Source organism: Gouania willdenowi, chromosome 15 (assembly GCF_900634775.1).
Source record: "Gouania willdenowi chromosome 15, fGouWil2.1, whole genome shotgun sequence".
Classification (NCBI taxonomy): domain Eukaryota; kingdom Metazoa; phylum Chordata; class Actinopteri; order Blenniiformes; family Gobiesocidae; genus Gouania; species Gouania willdenowi.
This window is the reverse complement of record NC_041058.1, coordinates 13,198,793-13,223,906: the sequence shown is the minus strand read 5'-3', so window position 1 is coordinate 13,223,906 and position 25,114 is coordinate 13,198,793. Positions and strand designations below refer to the sequence as shown.

The following is a 25,114-nucleotide window of genomic DNA, read 5'->3' as shown; positions in this document are numbered from 1 at the left end:
AAATAATAACTCTGACGAGAACAATGTATTGTATTTGGCAGTTTTCAATTGCCAAATACAATTATCTGAACTCAATTACATTTCAATTGCGATTACAGTAGCAAAATATTTTTTCAATTACGGTTACTATTATAATTGGCCCCAACCCTCGTACATGGCCTTAGTTGTGCAGGTATCCAAAAAAACCCTTAGATTTATCACTAAATAATTATATAATTTGTGTGTATAATAGTTTAAATTAATTAGATATTAATTCTCGTTATAAGGATTTGTCCACAGCTTACACTCATGCCTGTCTGTAAAGAGCACAGAGATGTAGCTTTAAAGGACACGTTTGTCAGTACACATCATTTTGTTGACGTTGCTAAAGCTCATTTTATCGAATCAGCATGCTCCAAGTGTTACATTTCACACCATGTTTGTATATCAATGCATCAAACTCCGACACATCCCTAGCAGTATCACCTTTCCAAAATGTGAATCAGATTTACATGATTGAAAAGCTTTCACTTTACCCAAACACATATGATTGCTTGTTTTTTTCCCCCCAATTGGATTTGATTCCCATGGACTAACATTTGTTAAGTATTCCTGCTTTGTGTTAGAGCTTTGGTTGAGTGTCATGAAGCGAGTACAAGAGTCCGGTGACATGTGTGTATTTTCCTTGAATCAGTTTGCTGCCAAGCGTTCTAAACCTGCACCTGACATAATGTGATATCACATCATAACATTCAAGGTTAGGTTCGGGCTTCTTTTTTTGAGTGATGTCTGATATCCCTCTCAGCATTTGCATATGAGAAAAACAGCCATGAAAAAAGGCGTTGAATGATAGTCGGAATTTTTCATCCTAGTGAATTGCTTTTTTTTTTTAAATTTTTGAAGATGGCTTCAAGGACAGCTTAGTGTGTTTCGAACATACCATTTTGAGCTGGTTTTTGTCCCAGTGAATATCAGCCAAATGACCTTGAGAGGTATAACGGAAAGAGCCAGCTGTGAAATAAATAGGCTGGAGACACAAGGCAAGAACAAAAACCAATGCTATGTACATCATTTAGAGTCTGTGGTGATTTTTCTTGCCAGACAAATCTATGTGAAAACTCCCCCTTTCCTTTCCTTAGAAAGAGGAAATCAAGAAGGGACAATGGCTGAATAGATGCATGAACCATTCTAGACTCGCATCAAAGTCCTTTGCATTATTGGTTTAACATTATTACACCAGGAGGTAGCTACATTTTACTTCTTCTTTTTAATACATTTTCATATTTCACACCGATCACCTTGTGTAAATTCCTCAGTCGTCGCCACAAAATTAAACATCGGAATGCAAAGTCTACCTGGGGCGATCCAGACCCCCTTCTGAAAAGATGATCCATGCTTTTCCAATGAATATATAAATAAACTGTAATAGGAAACAATTAAATCCTCCTCAACTTTCTGCTTCAATTCCAACATACAGCTTTTATGGTCCGTTTGCCCCCCAAAACTTCCCAAGACATTTCCAGTGCTTTCTCCGACTGAAAGTTGTGACAAAACAATGATGGATGTTTATTTTAGAGTCTGGCTGAATTTGAATGTCTCGTGGATTAGGGTGATGTCACGTGGAATACAAACTGGAACCAATATGGTGTCAACCGAATCACTGTCCTCCTTGTTTGTCGAGGAAATGCAAAAAATTATGGTAAGAATGAAGTATAAACACTTACATTTATGGGACTCCACATCCCACAATGCAATGAACTTTTCAGAAAATGTCAATAATAGAGCGTTTTCCGGTAGAGATGAAATAAACTTTTTAGCGGCAATTTCAACCTTTTGCATCATTTTTTGAGCAAATGATCTTCGATCTATTGATCTGAGGCCGATATTATGTCTTTAGAAAATGTTTTGCTCCTGCAGCTTTAAGATGAAATGGGGAAAAAATGTTTACTAATTAATGTGGACATAATTTGAGCCGGAGATGGTTGAGCGAGTCTCCAACAAAGGTTACAATTAGCATTCATGACAAATGGAAAGTCTCTCCGGCTGTAAATCAACAAACTCAACAGCAAGCATCTGCTTCACAAAGCTGTCTGTGTTTGGCTATTTTCTGCCCAAATGATGTGTGCTTTCTACTATGATTTTTTTTATGCTTGTGGAATGTCTTTCTAGGCGCATACTGGGAATCAGTAGTCCGGGTTGAGTCGGGCAGTGTGTGACTGGAATATCGAGCATGTTTTTGCAGCTCAGTGTCAGATCATAGCTATACCTTCGAAGCCCCCTGCCATCCGAGGCAAGGGGAGAGGGAAGATCATTATGCGTGCTGACGTATTGGATGTATGCCATCAAAATTTAATGCAAGTTTCATTTGTTGACAATCCCCCAGTGGGAGGCTGGTGCTCCTGCCTCGTGCACTGGCATGTGATTGGGTTTCTTAGTGTGTCTGGAAGACGGCACTGATGCTGCAGATTGTTGATGGATTTGTCATAAAACCATAAACAGAGAATCAATTGCTTGTTCATTGTGACACATTTAGGAGTGACAGAAAGATAAACAGTGTTGTCTGTTTCACTGACACAAACTATTCTCAGAAAACACCAACTGCAGCTATTCACGTTTTGTTTAAAAAATGCCTCTCAAAGCAAATATAGGCCATTTCCTGGGATTTGTAAAGAGAGGCTTGGCTTGGCCAGCAGTGGTTTTGGGATGTGGACCTCAGAAATCCGTTCTGGCAAAGGCATCAATCACACTCCTCTGTGGTGAACCCAGCAGGCCTGAATGGATTAATGTACGAGCTTATCCTGAGCTGATGGCCATTGTTGATTTCACGTCAAGGATTTCCCTTTGTAAAAAAAAAAAAAAAAAAAAAAAAAAAAAAAAAAAAAATTGGGAAAGCCATCTGGATTGTTAGAAAGTAAAAAGAGAAAAATAGAAACAGAAAAACCATGAACATAATCTCATGTTACCCTTCGTTCTTTGGTTATTCCGTTTTAAAACCAAATCAAAATAACAAATAAACTATGTGGTTATTTTGTTTTACTGACTTAAAACCAAAACAGAAATACAGTAAACCAGATGAGCAGCGTATTTCGGTTTAAAAAAATGATAATATATTCTTCTGTTATTATATTTGGATATTTATGGGAAAATTAGAGCGAGAACTGAAGTCCTCTGCACCTGGTTTCCCTCCACAGGTCCTGTATCATGTCTCCACACACAGTAGGACTGTTTAGGATTTGTTTCGGCAGTTTTCTGGTCCTGCTCCTGTTTTCATTCAGTCTGTGGATGTTTCAGCTCGTAAAAAGCTGCTCACATTTATGGTCCCAATAGTATCCAAATAAACTGGTGACTCACTATCGACTGTGAGGCTGATGTGGGGAACAATAGATGTTAGAATTTCTATGATTTGACACTTTTGCAAAAACAGTTCCACAGCTGTTTTGGGGGCAGTAAATATATTAATTTTGCACGTTTTAATTTATTGATGTATTAATAACGTTTCTATTCACCAGTTCATCAGTGTGACTTATGCGTTGCTCTTTTTTTTGAGTAAAATTCCCCGTCCGTCTGAGAAGCTGCAGTATTTGCAACTGTCGTCACAGATTTTTTTCAGTATCGATATAGAATCAACTGTGCTTTTTAAAACTAATACTGTTTTTTTAGTATTTGTTTTTTTCCATTTTCCTGTTTCTGCTTTTAAATTAATGATTTGGTTTTGAAACAAAATAACCAAAGAACGAAGGGTACACGGAGTTTTGTTCTTTGGTTATTCAATTTTAAAACCAAATCAAAATAACAAATAAACTATGTGGTTATTTTGTTTTACTGACTTAAAACCAAAACAGAAATACAGTAAACCAGATGAGCAGCGTATTTCGGTTTTAAAAAATGATAATATATTGTTCTGTTATTATATTTGGATATTTATGGGAAAATTAGAGTGAGAACTGAAGTCCTCTGCACCTGGTTTCCCTCCACAGGTCCTGTATCAGTTCTCCACACACAATAGGACTGTTTAGGATTTGTTTCGGCAGTTTTCTGGTCCTGCTCCTGTTTTCATTCAGTCTGTGGATGTTTCGGCTCGTAAAAAGCTGCTCACATTTATGGTCCCAATAGTATCCAAATAAACTGGTGACTCACTATCGACTGTGAGGCTGATGTGGGGAACAATAGATGTTAGAATTTCTATGATTTGACACTTTTGCAAAAACAGTTCCACAGCTGTTTTGGGGGCAGTAAATATATTAATTTTGCACGTTTTAATTTATTGATGTATTAATAACGTTTCTCTTCACCAGTTCATCAGTGTGACTTATGCGTTGCTCTTTTTTTTGAGTAAAATTCCCCGTCCGTCTGAGAAGCTGCAGTATTTGCAACTGTCGTCACAGATTTTTTTCGGTATCGATATAGAATCAACTGTGCTTTTTAAAACTAATACTGTTTTTTTAGTATTTGTTTTTTTCCATTTTCCTGTTTCTGCTTTTAAATTAATGATTTGGTTTTGAAACAAAATAACCAAAGAACGAAGGGTACACGGACTTTTGTTCTTTGGTTATTCAATTTTAAAACCAAATCAAAATAACAATTAAACGGTGTGGTTATTTTGTTTTAGTGACTTACAAACTAAACAGAATTACAGAAAAATCAAAAACCAAACAAGCAGCATTTTCTGTTTTCAAATGAAATCTTGCTCCGTTTGTGTGATATTTGGATATTTAAGGGATGTTATCTCACAAACGGAACAAGATTTTGCCATTCATATTTTAATTTTGAAACTGAAAACCACTGCTTTTGTAATTTTTGTATTTCTGTTTCGGTTTTAAGTCACTAAAACAAAATAACCACACCGTTTAATTGTTATTTTGATTTGGTTTTAAAACGGAATAACCAAAGAATGAAGGGTACACGCACGGATTTCATAAACGCTTTATTTTAAATTTCTCTGATTGCTGAAAACAAAAATAGATTTACCTCAAGCAAATCAAATCATCATGAGGATGACTTTATTGGGCCTGTGTGTGTGTGTGTGTGTGTGTGTGAGAGAGTGTGTGTCTTAATGTGATGTGATTATCCTGAACTTTGTCTCTCCACATTACTCGTGTGTGACTTTGCTGTCCCATAGTGCACGTTCAGGCTATAGGAAGTCCATAAACCTCTAAAGAGCACTACGTGTTAATTGTTGTGAATTCCTCAAACTGTAAAGTTAAACTATATTATCATTCTGCTCATGTTAGCATTAGTATGTGTTAACTAATCTTACACGCTGTATTAGCTCTGCACCTTCAGTCTGCAGAACCTGAGCCAGGCACTCACTCATACACACACGATCACACTATTTGCCACATCCCAGTTTACACAGTTGGAGCATGACTGCTAAAGTGCACCTTGGAAAACATCTGACAGATTTCAAAGAGCAACTTTAATTATAGACAGGGATAGACCCGTGAAATCCTATACGAGCACAGAAGAGAAAACATAGACATCATGTCTAAAGTGCTGCTAGCTTGATATGATGCAGCTGATTACTAATGTGATGCACTCATGCTTTTATTGTCACATAAATCATGAAATGAGAACATCAACAGCCCCCTGAACATGTAACATGGTCTTCCTGCTCTTGCTGAGGTTGTGATAATATGATGCAGAGGCAACAACAGCCATTACTGAGCTTTAAGTTCTCTCCTGAGTAATTATCACATGGCTCTTGTCTTGATTTGTAGTAGGTTGGTTGTGGTTTTTAAGGCCGGTAGTATAAGAAAGTCCTTAGAGAGGCTGTGTGGGTGAACTGGATGGACAAGCTCAGCCTCTCACAGTTGAATGACTGTAACTGGGTCAGTTTGAGACGATGTTCTCGGTCTCTGATGCTCTTAACTGCTTAGCCTTTAGCTAAGTAACTCTTTTCTGCTTATTGTAAGAAGATGAAGCAAACCATTTCAAATACACTCCTTAGAAAAGTCACATCTCAATAACGCATTTGGTTAATGCTAACGTTTTAAGTTGGTTTGTTATTTTCTGAGTCAAAGCCATATACAGAGTTTGTGGGGGCAGCATTGCCCTCCCTAGCGGTCAAAAGTTTAAATTGCAATTTTTCCAAAGTAATTCGAAAAAATACAATTCTTAATATAATGTACATAAACAAATATTTTAAGCGACTGTACAAAATATATATCTACCTCAGGTGTATAGCATAAGTTTTCAGTAAAATGGTCCCACATTTTTTTGAGACTTTAGGTTGGTTCTTCTTTTGTTGCATAATTCTTCTTCATCATGTAAATGGTGAAGCAACACTGTGCCCAGCAGATCATGTATGGTACTGCAGCAAAAATAAAGCAGAACTCAGCTGCCAGCCTGATTTTATCATTCATTTACTTTTTTTTACTTTATGTTTATTTTTTAATACCTTTTCTGCACATGCTGTCGAAGGTCAACACTACATGTAGTGTAATCTTTTCATGACAGCAATGCATGTTTTGTTATTGCAATTCAATAAATTAATTGATTTTATTGAATAATTGTGACCATCACCAGCCCTCCCTAACGAAGGGTAAACACTTTATTAAAGGTAGAATAAAAAAGAGAGGGCAGTGTAACACCTAGCGGAGGGAGAAGGGAACAGGGAAGAGGCAGTCAGGGTAGGAAAATGGAAGGGGTGGGGAAGAGTCGACTGTTTTAAGGTGAGTGCAATGTGATGTTATAGTTGTGCATATAGTGCTTATTAGGGATGTAACAATCACTCAACTCCCGATACGATTCGATTCACAATAGTGGGTTCACGATACGATTCTCTCACGATTAATTTTACAAAATGGGACTGTAGGCAAATGATGACTGAAAAATATTCCTTTATCTTTTTTGGAAAAAAAACTAAAAAATACATTATTTTCCTTTTATTTTTCATTTTCAAAAGAATCCCTTGATAAACTATTCAAAACAATGCAATTTAACTAAAAATAAATCTTGAATGAAATAAATAAAGGAATAATACATATGAAGAAGAAGCCTATTAATTAAAATTCTGGTTCTATAGTAAACAATGCAAAACTGCATAATAGTTTTTTTTCTTTTTAAAAGTGCAACTGAAAATTTATTTTGTACCTTAACAATTGGACTTTAAAAAAAAAAACCAAACAGTCATTACACTGATTTACGTCAGATATTTGTTTGGACCAGCAGAGAGCGCTCGTAACCCAGTGGTCGGTTGGCATGCAGAAATTCTTGCAGTGAAGAAGAGATGCTATGCTAGCAGACAGAGCTAATAGAAAAATGTGACTTTTACAGATATTGACGTAATATTACAGATATTCTTTTGGTGCGAAAGGGGTAAGGAATCATTTATTAACATGTTTAAGAGTAGAATGCGGCCAGAAAGAAAGTAGTAGCAGATTCTGCCCGCCGCCTACACTGCTGGACAAGAGAAGGGATAAATATATATATATATATATATATATATATATATATATATATATATATATATATAGCGCCCTCTGCTGTTTAAAAAAAGTACTGCGATTCAATTTTTACAGTATCAATGTGAACTGTGATACCTATGAATCGATTTTTAACTGCCTTACAATTAATCGTTACATCCCTAGTGCTTATTGTGTTGTGTAATCAGTTAAGCGTGGAGAAATTGAAGCGCTTAAAGTTATTAATTTAAGTTGAACGATGCAAATTTTTGTTGTCAACATTATCAATTATGTTACTGATTATTTTTGCATCATTGTATATGTTACACACATTGTGGTTGGCATGAATCTTGAGACGATCTATATATTTAATTCTATTTTTTCTTTTGCCCCCCCCCCGACAAGAATCTGAAACTCCGCCTTTGGTAAAAGAAATAAAATTACCTTTACTTAAAATTCAGATTTAATTGCTGAGTTTCACCTTCAGTCATCTCAACTAATTTAGATGAAAAATCGGCGACATCTTTGATGTTTTCCCCCCTCATCTTTCCACCGTGAGCACAGTGTTGCAGATCAAACGAGAAACTATTAAAAATGCAATTAGAACTGTGTGTTTACTTAATGCCACAAAGTCACAATACAGGGGATCAATACAAAGGACCAGGGCATGGAAGTAATCAAGCTCCCATTATCAATAATGAATGCCATAATCATCAGCGGCCATGAGGTTCTTTTGTGTCACGCTGAATGGCGGAAATCATCACAGGGGAGGAACTATTATGCAGCTTTGTATCGGTCAACTGTTGTGAAGATGATGATTAGCGCTGCAGTGAGGATGACTCTGATGTGAACCTGAATGTTTGCGGGGACATTTTGCTGGAAGGCATGATTTTTCCGTTTTTTATCATTTTGAAACTGGAGACGCTTACGTGTGCACACGACACATTATGATTTTGCATTTGCTTGGAACTTTCATTGTGACACTAGAATTGTTGCTCCTTTTATTTATCTGTCTTTAATTTGCTGTTTAAGGTGGTGAAATAAATCATATTTGTTGTTTTTAACAGGTAGTTTTTGTTGACAAACTACATTTCATAAAGGGTACGATCTTTAAAAACTATGGGAAAGTCCCAGTTTACCTACCAGTGCTATTGTTCTCCAGTTTCGTGTTCTGTTACATGCAATAATTAAACATTCAAGTTTACAGTCCTGAGCTGCTTTGTTCATAATAGTAATTTCTTGTTCATATTTCTTTTCTCCTGCAGGTGGTGTTGGTCTTTGCACTCAGCATCGGCGCCCTCGGGATATACTTTATAGACTCCTCAGAGTAAGTATCACAACATGAATATTTCAATTATATTCAAGCAGAAAAAACAACTTTGCATGCATTTCATGTGTTAACTTATTCATTATTATTAGAGGTGGGACTTGATTAAAAAAAAATTGGAAACTGAACAGTGCAAAAGAGTTAGAATATCAGTGGCATGAAACAGAGCGACTGATGAAGCTGATGAATTTTGCTGTTTGGAGTGCGAAAAAATGTGTTCAACTGCGTTATTTTTTTATTAGTGCATTATTTTTCTGTAATTAATTAATCGCAATTCACGCATTAAAGTCCTAGCCCTAATTATTATATTAAAAGAAAATCATGTATTGTCCATAAAGCCTCTATTATTATTTGTTACGTGTAAACAGGTAAACACTGCAATCTTTAAAATGCAAATGCACACAGCTCACAAACACCCTCGAATCCATTGTTATGCACGCTCACACACGGATGCGCAACATGCACACAAATCAACATCTTCAGATTTGTCAATGGAGGGCATGTCAGTTGCCATAGTAACAAAGGAATGCAGGTATTTTTTTTTCTGTAGAAGTGAAAGCAGGAGTCTAAGTATTGTCAGATTGCTGTGCATTACAGGCTGGCAGAATCCCAGTCAGACAGATTGCAGGTCTGGCTTCACTCCGACTAAGAGTTATTTTAACACCGTCCGGACTCATACAGCACCTATGAAATAGGGTGCAGGGTTTTCCTTAGTTGTTTTTTATTCCAATAGAAGTAGATGATATTTAATTATATTTAAATGGCTAAATCAAAGGTTAAGAGGAGCTTTTGGCCTGAAATCAGATTTATATGATGTGTTGTGATGTCTATTCCCTATTTACATTACCCTATACCAGTTCCCACACTTTTCACAGTCCCGTACTCCTTCAGACATTTAACTTGAAGCCATGTACCCCCACTCCTGCACACTTCAAAAACATACATAATGTAATGCAGAGTTTTTCAACCTTGGGGTCGTGACCCAATGTGGGGCCGCCTGGAATTCAAATTGGGTGCCCTGAAATGTCTAATAATTTAGATTAATAAATAGGGATGTAACGATTAATTGTAAGGCAATTAAAAATCGATTCATAGGTATCACAGTTCACATCGATACTGTGAAAATTGAATCAGAGTACTTTTTTAAACAGCAGAGGGCGCTATATCTTCTACTACTTTCTTTTTGGCCGCCTTCTACTCTTAAACATGTTCATAAATGATTCCTTACCCCTTTTGCACCGAAAGAATATCTGTAATATTACGTGAATATCTGTAAGAGTCATGTTTTTCTATTAGCTCTGTCTGCTAGCGCATAGCATCTCTTCTTCACTGCAAGAATTTCTGCATGCCAACCGACCACTGGGTTACCAGCGCCCTTTGCCGGTCCAAACAAATATCTGACTTAAATACAGAACCAGAATTTAAATTAATAGGCTTCTTCTTCATTTGTATTATTCCTTTATTTATTTCATTCAAGATTTATTTTTAGTTAAATTGCATTGTTTTGAATAGTTTATCAAGGGATTCTTTTGACAATGAAAAATAAAAGGAAAATAGTACAGTTTTTTTCCCCCCCAAAAAAGGAATATTTTGCAGTCATCATTTGTCTACAGTTCCATTTTGTAAAATAAATTGTGAGAGAATCGTATCGCTAACCCAGTATCGTGAATCGAATTGTATCGGGAGTTGAGTGAACCGTTACATCCCTATTAATAAAACTGCTAATTAAAAATGTATTAATGTATTTTTAAAATGTTTTAATTATTATTTTTCAAATTATTACACCACACACACACACACACACACACACACACACACACACACACACACACACACACACACACACACACACACACACAAAACAAAACAATCTTAAATAATTGTACAGTATACTATACTTTCACTTTCTCAAATATAAATCTAGTAAAAAAAATAAATAATGCAGCATTAAAATATGAGCTGGCACATCTTGTCACTTTGTACACTAAATTAATCCTGGCAACAACAAACATTATCAAAAGCTCATTCTAGAAGTCTCTGGAGACGCCAAAAATTAGTGATAATAAAATGGCGTCATGACCCAAAAAAGTTTGTAATCACTGATGTAATGTCACATACAGTGTAGCAATACAGTAAAATGTGTCAATGAATTGTACCTGTTCTGTAGAGGAATAATATATAATAACAATCTGTAATCATGGGTAGTCTTAAATTAATTTGTGGCAATGCATGGAGGCTCCTGACTGCTGGTTGATTTATATTCTAGTTTCCAATTTTATTTTTTTATTCATGTACCCGTACCACACTATGGGAGCATACCATCTTATAGGCACATAATTGTTAAAATATTATTAAAATAAATTCATTTGTTTGTATTATTTTGAAACACTGTTGAGTACATTTTCTGCCACCATGTTTTTGCAGCTTTTTGTACATGTCGGTGTTAAAAAACAAACCAAAGATGACATTAAGTGAATGGCAGTAAATTATGTTAAGAATTATTAATATTATTATTATTATTATAATTATGCCAGTTATGTAGTGGGTTTTTTTTTAAATTGTGATTTTCAGGTGTACTGAACAGCATTACTTTACATTGTCTATCCCGTATGTGTCAAACTCATGACCCTGGGGCCAAATCCGGCCCTTTAGACCATCCAATTCAAAGTTAAAAAAAAACAAAAAAAAACATGAATCATTGTGTAAATGAAACTCAACAATACTTTCAGGAGCTCACAGTTATCTTTATGCTTATATCACATGATTGCAGTAATTTTTAATGTTAAAATGTTGAAAAAACTTGAAATTCTTACAAAATTGTTACATTTCCCTCAAATTGCTACATGTATTTCCCTTAATTTAATAGACATTTGTCACAAAATCTAGGAACTTTGAAGTGAAGATCAACAAATAGTTGACAGTAGCCATCACATATGTTCATTTTGCACTGTTTTATTTCATGCTCCACTTATTTAATCAAAATGAAGTGAAGCATTTGTTGCAGTGCCTCAGGTTATATAATGTATATTGAAAGGTGAACAGAATATACTGACCATATAATACTGTTTGGTACTTTGCAAAAAAACAAACAATTTCTTCGCCCCCGCTCTGCAGTTGTTTCATTTCTTTTTTTCGATCACTTTAGCACAACATCTGTTAACTGTGAAATTATATCCTGAAGGGCACAATGTGTAAAACATTGTTAGTCGCTCAAAGTAATTTGCAATTGCAATCTGAATTTCTCAGTCTTATCTTTGAGCAGCAGTGGGAAATTAAATCTGGCCAACTGCCAGAAATGTCACCCATTTATGTCGTAGGATAACCATCTTCACTTCCTCCTCTATATGCTTTTATTTATTCTGCTGCCGCCTTTCATACGTTTACCCAGTTGTCTTTGGTTATTAAAATTTTAGTTTAAAATAGTATCAAAACAACAAAAAAGAACAACAACCACATGCACACATAAAACGTAAAAACTACTATTTTTCTTGGGAATTAATTTAATGCAGTAACATCATGTAGTAGCTATGGTAACCAGAAATTATAATTACCAGTACTGTATGAGCCATTCAAAAATTATTGGACGCTGCTGGTAACAGGCCATAATTATTGAAATAAGGTTGTAAATATTATATACCATCAGAGACTAATATTCTGTCATCGTTTACATGTGGGATAATGGAAAAAATAATCTCCAAAATGACATATTGTTAAACCTGACTTTTTTTTTTTTTTTACAATACTATAGAGGCATGTAGCTATGTAGGGTAATATAAGACTAAATTTAGACATTTAGGTTAATTGTATAATTTAGTTTACATTACATTACAGACGTCACCAATTAGGAGGAATGATAAAGTTGGTTTATGTAGCTACGAGTAGAAATATTAAGACGGACAACAAAAAAGAAGGATAAACTAAGTTAAACAGAAAATAGTTAAATCCATTCAACCACAAATTAAGATATTTGAACTTTTTTTGTTTCGTAGGAAGGTGGTTCCTTCTTCACATTGCTGAAATTACAAATTGAGAGTTAATAAATTGGCCAAATCTCTCATCTTAAAATGGTTTCTAGATAAGTTCAGCAAGTAAATGAAGCCACAGAATGTTAATGTGTTACCCCTAGAGAAACCAAACAAAGCCCTAACCCTAGAGTATTTCCTATTGCCTGGAAACAACTGTTCCGCATCACCCCACTGAGCCTCAGCATGTGGTTGAAGCCATCTGTGCTGGGTATCCTGAGTCATTCTCCGGTCAGATACATTGTGTTCAGCAAGTCCTGCGCCAACCTCGAGGCTTCTTCCATTCTGGCCGTAGGTGGTACTCGTCCAAAAAAGAAGGGTAGGGTCCCCCCCAAAGCGCCTCAACCTGCTTCTCCAAATGTGAAGAAGAAGATTAAACATCTAGAACAGAATCTGCTGCCACAACCAACAGGAGTCAGCAAATCCCGTGGTCCATGACAGGAAAACATCAATAAGCTGTTAGAAAACAATGTACCCTGGCATGTCACAACATCTAAAGTAGTCAATGTGGTTGAAGCTCTGTTCGGCTTCACTGCATGATCATCATTAATCTTTGCAGTACTTCCCTACTGCATGCTGTGTAATGAAGTGCACACGTTCTGAGTGTATTTCTATGCTGACCTCCCCTAGGCATTGCCCTGATATCTGTGTGCGCCTGTTAACCAGAAGCACTCTCTAGACTCATCATGGAGATTAGCTAAAGCTGGTCATTGAAATGTGCACATTTGCTCAGGGGCGATGACTGATCATCTCAGAAGGCTTGGTCCACTGTGAAGGGTTGGAGAAGGTTGGAGAAGTTCTGCTTTCACAACAAATTATACCCAATTATGTTAGCATGTTTTTCTTTTGGATTTTCAATTTTTTGGTTTATTCTAACTCAGTTTTCATGCCTTATTGCATTTTCACACCCGTTTAAGTGTGCTCACCATATTTGCACTATTTTTTAGGTTCTTCTTCTAGCCTTATATTTATCAATTAATAATAATGACAATACATTTTATTTGTAATGCACTTTACATTTGATGCCAAACCTCAAAGTGCTACAAGATTAAAATAATACAATGCAACATACATTAAAAGACAGGACTAAAAAGAGACATTAACTGTTAAAATAAGTTTCTTGTATTTGTATTTATTGATTATTTAAAAGGAACAATGCATATATATATATACATCAGAAAAAAAGAATAAAATTTTGATACCTTACTATTGCCTTATGTCAGGGGAATAATGGCTGAATTTGCTCTCACACACTGCTCTACCCATCCTTAAATAACTAGTTTGCAAGTGCATGATTTTTTTTTTTAACACAGGAAACGTTTATATTACTCAGATCACTTATTAATTTACTCAAATATGACCTTCTCCTCCCCCAGCTTCCTCTGCTAAATGTTAATGACGGAGAAGTCAGTCATCATTGATGTATAGGTCACTCTTTTTAATGGTGGCGAGTGGGGTTGTCTGATACTGAGTCGTGAGCTGGATTGGGTGGCTTCTATTTCTTTATTTCACTGCTTTTTTGTCCATCAGAGGACGTGATCATCACTCTGAAAATATCTGTAAGAACAGAGCCCAGTAATAGGAAGGATCACAGGATGACCCCTGTGGGAACAGCAAAAAGAGACAAGTAGAAATATAATGAAAAAGTGGATCTTGAAGGGAGTGATGGGCTTTTATGTCTACTTCACGCACACACACACACACACACACACACACACACACTTTTGTCTTAGCTTTTCTACAGGCGGGGCTTCCTTGGCAGCAGCGTTCTCACAGCTTTCTGCAGACACTCTAAAATCTGTCGCTTGCCCTTCCAAGTCATCTTCTAAGTCATTTGTCAAGCACGTTGTGAATAGGAGTATTTAATTCGCGGTAATCTCACAGAGTGGCGGCCCATCTGTATGCGTGTTTGTTCATCACGGTCTCATAATCATACAGAATAAGACTTGCAGCTGATTTTTTTTTTTTACTCCCCAAAATGATGCTATTTTGGGAATGTTTTCGATGGTAGGATATTTTCACCCACTTCATTGCCTTGGCTCATCCCTCATCCTCTGTGCTAACCTGAAACAAATGTAGGACAAAGTCTCTACAGGCTGCTCTTAAGGGAATGCCCTGGTTCTTGCTCTACTTCTGTTTCTATACCTCTCCTCTTTTAATCTCTCCATTATACACACTTCAGCGTGCACGTTACCTCTAAAGCAACACATACAATATCTGACAGTAAAGTTGTCACTAATAGCTAACATTTTCCCTCCAATATCAGAAGGAAAAGCTGTTGATCTTTATGTGGACCTAATTTTCCATATAAGCAAGACTCAAACAGTTAATTAGTTTGTGATTCACTTCATATTTTATAAGAATGCGATCAAATATATTTGGGAATATTTATTATTACTTCATATAGTTGCCAAAACATAGCAATAAGTAAAGAATCACAGTAACATCAAGTATTGATAATTTACCAAATAGTTTCACAGATTTCAAATTGTTTTCATATCACCTCTCAATATAAGAACCCAGATAAATAAACATGTTCCAAGAAAGTCATATTTTTACCAGTGTTTATTTACAATTTTAACCAGAGACAGACCTTATACCATATGGAAGATTCCATAAAACTTTGGAGGGGATCCGGATTAATATACTGATTCTGGATCAGTTTCAAAAATCAAAAAATCCCTATCTCTCATCATTGGTGAAATTCCCAAAAATTATATCTTGGTTTGTAATTAACTGATCTTTATCAAATTTGACTCAGTTTTGTTTGGTTAATTCCTCGATTACCACACAGAGTTTAATCTAGATTGGCTCTGGATTGCGCATTTTATTACAATCTTTCATAAAAATGGGGTTGCCCATCTACTTCATGAACCCAGTCAGGGATAGAAAAAACAGCGCGATAGGAAAGTCTTTTTCTATTTTTACTCACTTTGCTCTGTCATATTCAGTTGGTTAAAGTTTTCTTTTGTAAGGAGGAGCTATTTTTTACCCTCATAGTGCTCTGTACAAAAATAAATGCTACCTTTAGTTGAGCAAGTGCCTACAAGTCATTTGCATTCAGATGGAAAAAAAAAAGCAATCCATATTTACTCTCCTCTCGAGAGGATTTACATGTTTATGGACCTCAAAGGTAGAAAGTACTTCTTAATTTAGTAATGGTGTCATCATCACAGTACTGTACATTAGAAATACATTTTTTATCCAGAAATGCATTTATAGTTATTCTGTTTGAGTAGCTGTATATTTATATACAACACTCCATGCACCATAGGATTTTCAGCAATAGAGTCACTCAGATTTGGTGTGTGTTGCACTGTAATTGTAAGCATTAGTCAAGTCGGCAGCTTTGTGTTGTTATTGTTTTCCCAGTGGGCCAACCTTGCTGTTGGTCCCCGCACTTAGTCAAGGTCACGTACAGGCTAACAAATGACTGGCTGCTGCTGCTGCGGAGGGACTAAAGGTTTTTTCTGGGCTATTTTTAGAACATACCTAGTTGCCCTTGAGAAGGTTTGAGCGCTCCTGCTTATGCTTTACCATTCGCTGGGTTTTCCTATCACAGCGAGGTTGTGCTGGGGAAATTTTTGATTCCTGAAATAGACTTTCATGCTGTGCAGTAATCCTACAGGGAATAATTATTTTCTCGTGTGTTGGCAAAATGTGACTGTACGCGTACGGTTTGTGGTGGTACAGTAAACCAGATAATTAGCTGAAATGTCTCAGAGACAAAACAGACCTCGTTGTTTTGTCAAATTTGTGGAGACAATTATGGTATTTCAAGGTACCCTAGTGGATTTAAATGTTTTTTTTAAGACATTATTGAGTTAAAATATGGATTTCTTTGTTTATCACCCACAAAGGGAACACATTTCACAACCCTGGTTTGATTACATCCTTAACTTTAGACCTATGTGTACACATACTGCTGTTGTTATTTTGTTTGTTTTTCTTCATCCCCTAAAGCCCATACTGTAAAATTTCCACACGTGCACGTACAGCCCCCCCATCTGATACTTCTTGAGGCTGATGGGCCTCAAAATACATACAATCCAATATAAGTTTCAGGTCAATAAATCAGTGATTTTTTGCTATTTGTAAAATGAGAGTACAGCATCCATGAAGATGATTCCCTTTGGCCTTATTCATTATTTAATGTGTTAAACAATAACATGGTTTGTATGTATCTCCAGAGAGAGCGCACTAATACACTTTGAGCAGTGGTTATTATTTATTAATGAAATATCTCAGACAAGAGGGCAGGATTGGTCAGATACTGTATGTGGACTTTTGCCAATCAATTTATATGAAATTGTAACCAAATATAGGCCATATGCCATGGTCAATGCCAATATATTTTGGAGGAGATCCGGATCAATATACTGAAAAGGATCAATTTTTAAAAAAAATTGAAAAACCCTTCTCATCATTGGTGAAATGTTAAAAGTTAATTTCTTGGTTCGAAATTGACCAATATTTATAAAATTTGACTCAGTTGTATCGTGTTGGTTCCTCAGTTTCTCCCAGATCAGATCCAAATTACGCATTTCATTGCGATCTATAAAAAGAATGGAGGTGCCCATTTATTTGAACCTACTGTATCATTATGAAGGGGAGTAGACGTTTCTTACGAGCCTTTAAAGTGTGAATGGTCATGGTTCCATAATCAGGATTATTGTTTGAAATACAAGAGAATATTTGGCACTTGGAGGATGTTTGCGCTCTCTGAGTGGTTTTGTTTCCTGTGTTTTAATTTAGCTGTGAGAAAATCTAATATAACCCATTTTTTATTCCACACAAATGACTTGCAACTACTGTAGTAAAACACATGGCAATAGAGTGGATAACAGATTCCTCCTCACTTTTGCAAAGGATTTATGAAATATTAATTTCATATAGCCAGTAGCATAGGAGTTGATTCTCCTAGGCCACAAATTTGTAAATGAGGAGGAAGCGTTATAGATTTGTATGGCTTTTAATCAATCTTCAGTATCAGTAAGAGATCGCTGCTCTAATGTTGGATCTTTTTATATTTTGTGCTGTGTGGCTGCCTACATTTAAATGGAAAATGTTCAGATTATATAGATTTATAGTCAGTTTCGAACTGTGATTATGTTTGAAAATATGAAGTTTGATTTGAACCCTGATGACTAGATGTTATGTATAGAAAATACAATTCAATCACTCACTTTATCCATTAGTGCATTGCTTAAAAAGGGACATTGAAAGACGCAACATTAAATGGAAATGTAGAGTTTACAGTAAAGAACAAATGCTGACATGTCTTTAACATCTACTGTATGTGACGAGGGCTGTCAATAGATTCAAAATATTATGCGATTAATTAATTATGCTCTGTGATCAATTCATCTAATAAATCTCTTTTTAATCTCACATAAAAATAGCTGAGAAACATCCTCAACTTGAGGTATTTTAATTTAGATTAAATTTAGATCGATAGATTGATGTATAACAGTGTCTTTATAAAGTCATTTATTGTTTTTAACAGACTTGAACCATTTCCATTCCTCTGTATGTGAGACTATAAACGGCTGCTGACACCTTTCGTTTAGACCATCAGGGAGAGTATTGATGTGTACTTTAGTCAATCTCCAAAATAATATAACATATAAATGAAATAAAACATCATGCTCATATGTAGTGCTATAAGTTAGCGCATCATAAGCAGTAAGAATAATTTTCTGAGCAATACAGTTAATAAACACCGAATTTGTTGCTTTTTCTCTCCTTGAGAAAATATAAAATAAATAAAACAGACCCATCAATCACAGTGCTGTAAATTAGCACATCAAAAATAACATTGTTCATCACATAAAATAAAGTACTGTAATAACATCAAGCAATCACTTCTAATAGTATTAGTAGCCCTGCCCACATCTTCTACCACTGAGAGTGGTCGACTGTCCACTACAATCATTTATCCACTCACTTTGTTCATTTATCACTCATTTAATTATTCATTTTGGCCAGTGTGGATTGTATGGGCCACTCTGTCTGCTCGTCCGAAGGACCGCTGTCTGTGCTAGCTGCTACATAGTTAGCAATGAGGTGGAAAAGCTCAGTAGGAGGCTAGAAGACCACCGGTGATCCACAAGCTCTTTCTTGCACAATTTACACACAACTGGGCTTTAGTTTTCTATCCGGTGTGTTTTATTTTAACTTAAATTAACGCGCTCAAAGACTCCTCAGACTCCTCTGCTTCTACCGTTGTAGCCGGTGCATCAGTATTTTGGGTATACCGGGAACGCGTGCAATGGAGAAAGGTTCCGCGCTGGTTGCGGTGCAAAAAAAAAAAGAAGCGATTACCATGATACATTTTTTTAGTGCCTTATTTTTTAATCGCAATTAACACGTTAAAGTGATGCGCCATATGTGACACAAAGATTTTCAGCCTAAAGTGTTTCAGCCTAAAGTTTCATGAAAGATCAAAAACAGAAAATATTTTAGTAATTTTTTAACAAAATACGACTAAAAATCTGGACTGTAATATTAAATGAATATCTGTTTTATTGCACCAGTACCTTTAATTAAGTGCAGATATGTATTATTTATTATCTAGTATTGTTATTTTTATTCTATCTTGAGTTTAAAAGTAAAAAACTTGCTCAGCAAAATGTGGGAATCCCCATCGTGTATCTTAATGAGGTCATCCCTTCTCTTTGGATGCTGATGTGAGAGGGAGAAAATGCTGCTTGGGTTTATTTTTGTTGTTTTGTTTTCATACAAATCTTTATTTATTCAGATAATATTTAACAAAGAATGACTAAATCCATACACACACACACACATATACACACACTGTACCCAGGCTGTTGTCCTACATAACCAAATCAAGACAAATTCAGTGAACTGCAAAGGGTCGGCTTTGTGCCGCCATGCTTTCTCTAAGTTACAGAGGCACATGACCACAGATGAGTGTAGAAATTCAAAAATAGGCCAGGGTTGAGCCCAAGGGGAAACGCCACAGTGACTACCCCAAATGGCGTCTTCAGTATGCACCATCTGTGTGTGTGTAGATATGGTGTGTTCATGCTCATTACGTGCATATAAATGGGGCTATATTTGTGTCTGTGAGAGGGGTTACATTGTCTGTAGTGTTTCCCCAAGGTTTGCTTTGACTTCCTGCTGCAAAACCTCAAGATCAGTTGTAATAATTAAACTTTTGAAATTTCATAGATTTAATATCTTTAATTGGACAGCTTTCATTTGAGAATAATGAAGTAAAATAAAGCAGTAATCATACATATTTTTACAGATTAATTCACATTAATTTGGCTAAATCATTCATTTTCTTTTTTAAGCATGAGATGCAATTAAAAAAAAAAAAAAAAAACATAATTATTCTGATAATCAGGGCTTGTTTTACTCATCTTGGCAGAGCTTTTCTTTTTGAAGATCACGTCACTCCTGAGGACACGTTAAAAATGGCTTCACACACTCATGAATTAGCTTGAATCATTGTCTTCAAGCAATCTGCCCTCCTTGGCATGTTTGTGCTCAGTCAACTGTTCTAATGAAGCGTCATGAGATAAAAAGTCTGATGTTAACTATGGGGGAGATGATGATTAAACCTCCCTCCTCTTTACCTCTGGAGGTTCTTATTACGCAGGAAGCTCCGTTCTGGATCTAGCATTGCATCCCTATGGGCTCCCTACATACGCACATGTGCTTTAATGTTTAATTTGAACAGGTGGGAATTGTAACTGTGTACACTTGTGATAGCCTATAGCAGACTTGGGCAACTGCCGGTCCGGGGGCCAAATGTGGCACTCGGTCTAATTTTGTGCGGCCCCCAAAAGTAAATGCAGAAAAATTACTTAAAAATCACCCAATATTTATGCCAGAAACTAAGAGGATGACCACAAAAATACAGAAAAATAACTGAAAAAACTACAAGTACACAGAATGACAGGAAATTATAAAAAAACACTATAAAATACATAAAATGATTTAAAAAAACACACAGCACAGCAACAAAAACACAAAGAAATAACAAAGAAATACAAAATGACAACCAAATTACACACATTAACTCCCAAAGCATACAGCACAACAACAAAAACACAAACAAATAACAATGAAATACAAAACAACTACTAAAAATAAACAAAATGACTCCAAAAACACATAAGATGAGAACATATGTAGTTACAATTCTATTGAATAATATTATTAATAATTAATATTTTTTTAGTTTATGTATTCATAGTGCTACAAAACATTACTTGAATTTGATAACACATATCAAGCATGCATATTAATCCGGCACGTTGACAGTTAATTAAATATTTCCCCACACAAATAAAATCTCTATTTTCTTCCAGAAGAGTCTTTTTGTTGGTTTAGTTATCTTACCAGGGATTTAAAATGTAAGGTTAACCACAGGTCTAAGGAAAGTTTAAGGTCGATGATAGTTGTCGCAGAGTGCAATTTACACAATTTTTAGGTTGACAAATTGTATTATCATGATTTTATTTGGTGTCAATGTCATTTATCATTAATACCCTCTGTAAAAAAAAAATTCATTATTTTAATATTTTCTTATAGCTATAGGGAGCCATTGCAAAAGAGTCAAAGAGCCGTATGAGGCTCCAGAGCCACTGGTTGCAGACCCCTGGACTATACAATCCAAAAAGTCATCTATAGCAAGTCAAACTATGATTAATATTCATGACTTTTCTTTTCCATGGTGGGATTTCCTCATTACCAGGAAACAAAATGCTATGGGACCATGACCGAGTGAAAAATGGGCCGAGCTGTCCTCCGGTTATTGCTTTAGTCGAGAGCACCTATCCTTGCTAATGGTTGATCATCATTGAGTAAACACAAAGATGGATCGTATGACAGAGCCCATTTATAATAGCGTGCCTTTAAAGCAACAGTGGGCTAGCTGTTGCCGTGTGCGTATGCAGTCTTTCCATAAGGGAATCTCTTTTGGAGCTACTGGTGTTTGACAGACACTGAATCATTTATGCATGCTGAAAGTGCTGCTACATCAAAGCATGCACCAGTTTTAGTTTATTTTCAGCTCCTTCATCAATATGTGATTGACTTGATAGCTGACTGTATTAGCCTTTACAGTTCAGTAGAAGCACTGAAAAATATTAAAAAAATCAGCGGGAACTAACTGCAGTTTCTTTATTTGATTATTCCTGTGCGCCGTCGCTATCATCACAGTTTGATTTGTTTGGGAATAATTTGATCATGACGATTATGTCTGATCGTCAATGCAGATTCCCTGCTAATTTCGCTCTTTGCTAACTGAATTTTTGGAAATATAAACCACATAATGAGTTTAAAACTGATTTGTCATTATTTGATAACATGTAAATGATATGGTAATAATCAGTTGCTTGGATATTAAGTTGGAAGTATTTTTCTGCACGAAACCAGTTTAGGGTGATCGCTAATAGCATAATAGCATATATCAGGCTTACTGTCAGTGCGTGTTGGAACAAATCAAAATGGGGCAATATTTCACTATTTGGTTTATTATTAGACATTATCATTTGTATTATAAAAATGTATTTCAGGGAAGGTAAATAGATGAAAAGTTCATAGGCACATCCCAGAGGATTACTGGGTGTTGGACTGGAAAAATGATGACAAAAGTAGCAAAAGTGAGCTCGCACAGCAGATATAGCTTCAAAAAAAGGTTTAATGAAAAGTGTAACATTATGGGCTCACGCCCTTCATCAAGCATAGCACAGACAATGGGTACACTTCCTTATAAAGGTAACGTGATCTAAAATACCTGTGTTATAAAAATAAACACATTGGAAAACATGATATATAATTCATATCGTGAAATTCATGTAATGTATATAGAACCACAAGATTACAAAAAAAAAGAAATGGAATGAAGTATTACTTTTAAGGCAGTGGCTATTAGGAATGGGAATCGGTTCCTCTTACGTCGCAAATACGTAACAATAAACTTCTCCACTTCCTGTATATTGTGTTTATGCTAGCACCAAGTGAAGCTCCTTCTAACATATAGTTGTTTACTGTCCACCGTGGAGAATCCACCTCCACCACCCTTAGCTGTGCTGTCTTCCATGCTGTGTTTGTAGCGTCTCTGTTGCTACGCTACTCACTTCCAGGTTCTGTACACTCGCCCAAAAGTTGCTTCTTGAGCGATCTTATCAGTTACCTTCCCTAGTCGCTATCCGTACATATACCGACATTCTATCCGTACTGCTCATTGGCCAGTTTACGTCACGTGATAGGTCAGTCATTGGCTAAGAGTGACTAAGACTAAACCTTACCCTAACCCTAAGACGTTACGTACTTGTACTTTGGTGTTCCTACGGCAACCGTACAAACGGACACTTTCTAATTTTAAACAGATACATGAAAAAGCACATCACAAATATAGGATCATGTTTTGATCATGGTGTTTTAAGTTGGTTTTCTATGTATTTTCTATTTTTTTCTTATGCACGCTCTTGCAATTTGAACGTGAAATGTTGTAAAAACAATGATAAAAAAAAAATGCTAAATTTTACACAAATGTGTTGGACATATTCAAAGAGTTGATTTTTTGTGTTATTTTAATCATGTCTTTCTCTTTCTCTTCTCTGTTATTTCAGTCCTATAGAATCCTGCCAGAACTTCTATAAAGATTTCACGTTACAGATCGATATGGCCTTCAACGTCTTCTTCCTGCTATATTTTGGCCTGCGGGTAAGATGCAGCGTGCATTCACCACCGTGCATAAAGAACGCCTGCATTTTTGTGCACACAGATATACCAATACATGGACACAGGATGACTGATTTAGCTACAATATGAACCGATCTGTATTTCTTTATTGTCAGAATAGTTAATACTGCACACTAGGGGCGCTAACATACCCTGTAGTCCATCCTGAATACACACACACTGGGGCTTTCTTTTACAGCGACACTGTGACAATAATGTTGCATTGCAGTCATTACCATGGTGCAAACATTAGCTTGACATTCTGAATGAATAAATAAGTAAAGTCGTAAGCTTCTTACACCACCAAACATTTGCATGAGTCAGCATGTGGGGCAATGTTTTTGTCGTTCTCTATAGAATGCCATTGTCAAGTAGGATGTGATCGTCTTTGGTAACACTTTTTATTAGAGTGCTTGTAGTATAAGCAGTAATTATTTCTTCATACAGCTTCATTAATGTCATAATAACATTAATAAAGCTCTATAAGTGTCAATAAAAAATCTTTGTTAATATATTTATTAATATTATGAACACATTGAAGCTGCTTGTAATAAGCAGTAATTTAATGTTAATGAGCCTAAGTGTTAATAAAAAATAAATACATTCATAAATATATTCATTAATGCTGTTTAAGCATAAATACTATGTTAATAACCCTCTTAATAAGGACGTATTAATGCATTGAATTACTTATAAACATTAATAATGACTTTAATAATCCTTACAAACCACTAGAGCTGCATTGTTAACCATCAATGAGTGCATAATAATAATAATAATAATAATAATAAAAAAGATTTTTTAGCCACTACCAAAGTATTATTCAATCATCAAGTAATTGAATCTTTCAGGAAAGAGCCTTAATAACACATTATTACTGCTTAAATAACATTAATAATTATCAATGAACCCTGCTACCCTAAAAGAGGACAAAACGAGTCTGAAAATGGATGGATGGATGGAAACATTTATATTAACACTTATTTAGCCCTATTAATGCTAATAAGCATTTAATAAGTCATTATTAAGAGACCTATTAACATATAATTACAGCTCATTACAAGCATCTTCAGTGTGAACATTTGAACTCATTCAGTGCCAGCCATTTTCAAAATTTCTACCCACTCAGTGCCAGCCGTTTTAGAGCATTTTGACTCATTTTCACACAAATTGCCAGTTTGTGACAAAAAGCTGAGAAAAACGGCTTTTTCTGAAAAAACATGTTAGTGACTTTGAAGCTTTTATTTTTTTTGCTTTAGGGACACCTCAACATTAGTATCCTACTATAAAATTACAAAAACAACACTGAGACCAGGCTTTTGATGGCAACATTATTATTATTTTGCTATCTATGTCAGAGTTGAATGGATTTTTTACTGTGTTTTGACCGTCCTCCAAGTCTCTCCCCCGTCATTCTCCACACACACAACTTCCTCCTCCCAGACATGCCGAGTGTCACTGCGTGCCCCATTTTTTGATTGTTTTATCTCACCATTGCGACACTCTCAATAGTCTACTTAGGTTCCACACATGCTCTGGTAGAGTGTGTGCTGCTGTGAGCTGCTGGGAACATCAGCTTTAACTCTTGTAGCGCCATTTTCTATCTCGTAAACTCCTTTCCTCTCCTTCTGAGCTCTGCCCATCACGGGTGATCTCTCATC

General features: G+C 35.7%; 1 protein-coding gene across 34 annotated transcripts in view; it reads left to right on the top strand.

Annotated features, from left to right (window-relative positions):
* Window positions 1-25,114, top strand: part of kcnma1a (potassium large conductance calcium-activated channel, subfamily M, alpha member 1a) — a 175,557-nt gene that overhangs the window by 79,279 nt on the left and 71,164 nt on the right. For all 34 annotated transcript variants that reach the window (XM_028468195.1, XM_028468198.1, XM_028468197.1 and 31 more), the window contains exons 4-5: window positions 8,648-8,709; window positions 23,342-23,435. In XM_028468195.1, coding sequence (XP_028323996.1) covers window positions 8,648-8,709; window positions 23,342-23,435 — 156 coding nt within the window. The remainder of the gene's footprint in view (window positions 1-8,647; window positions 8,710-23,341; window positions 23,436-25,114) is intronic.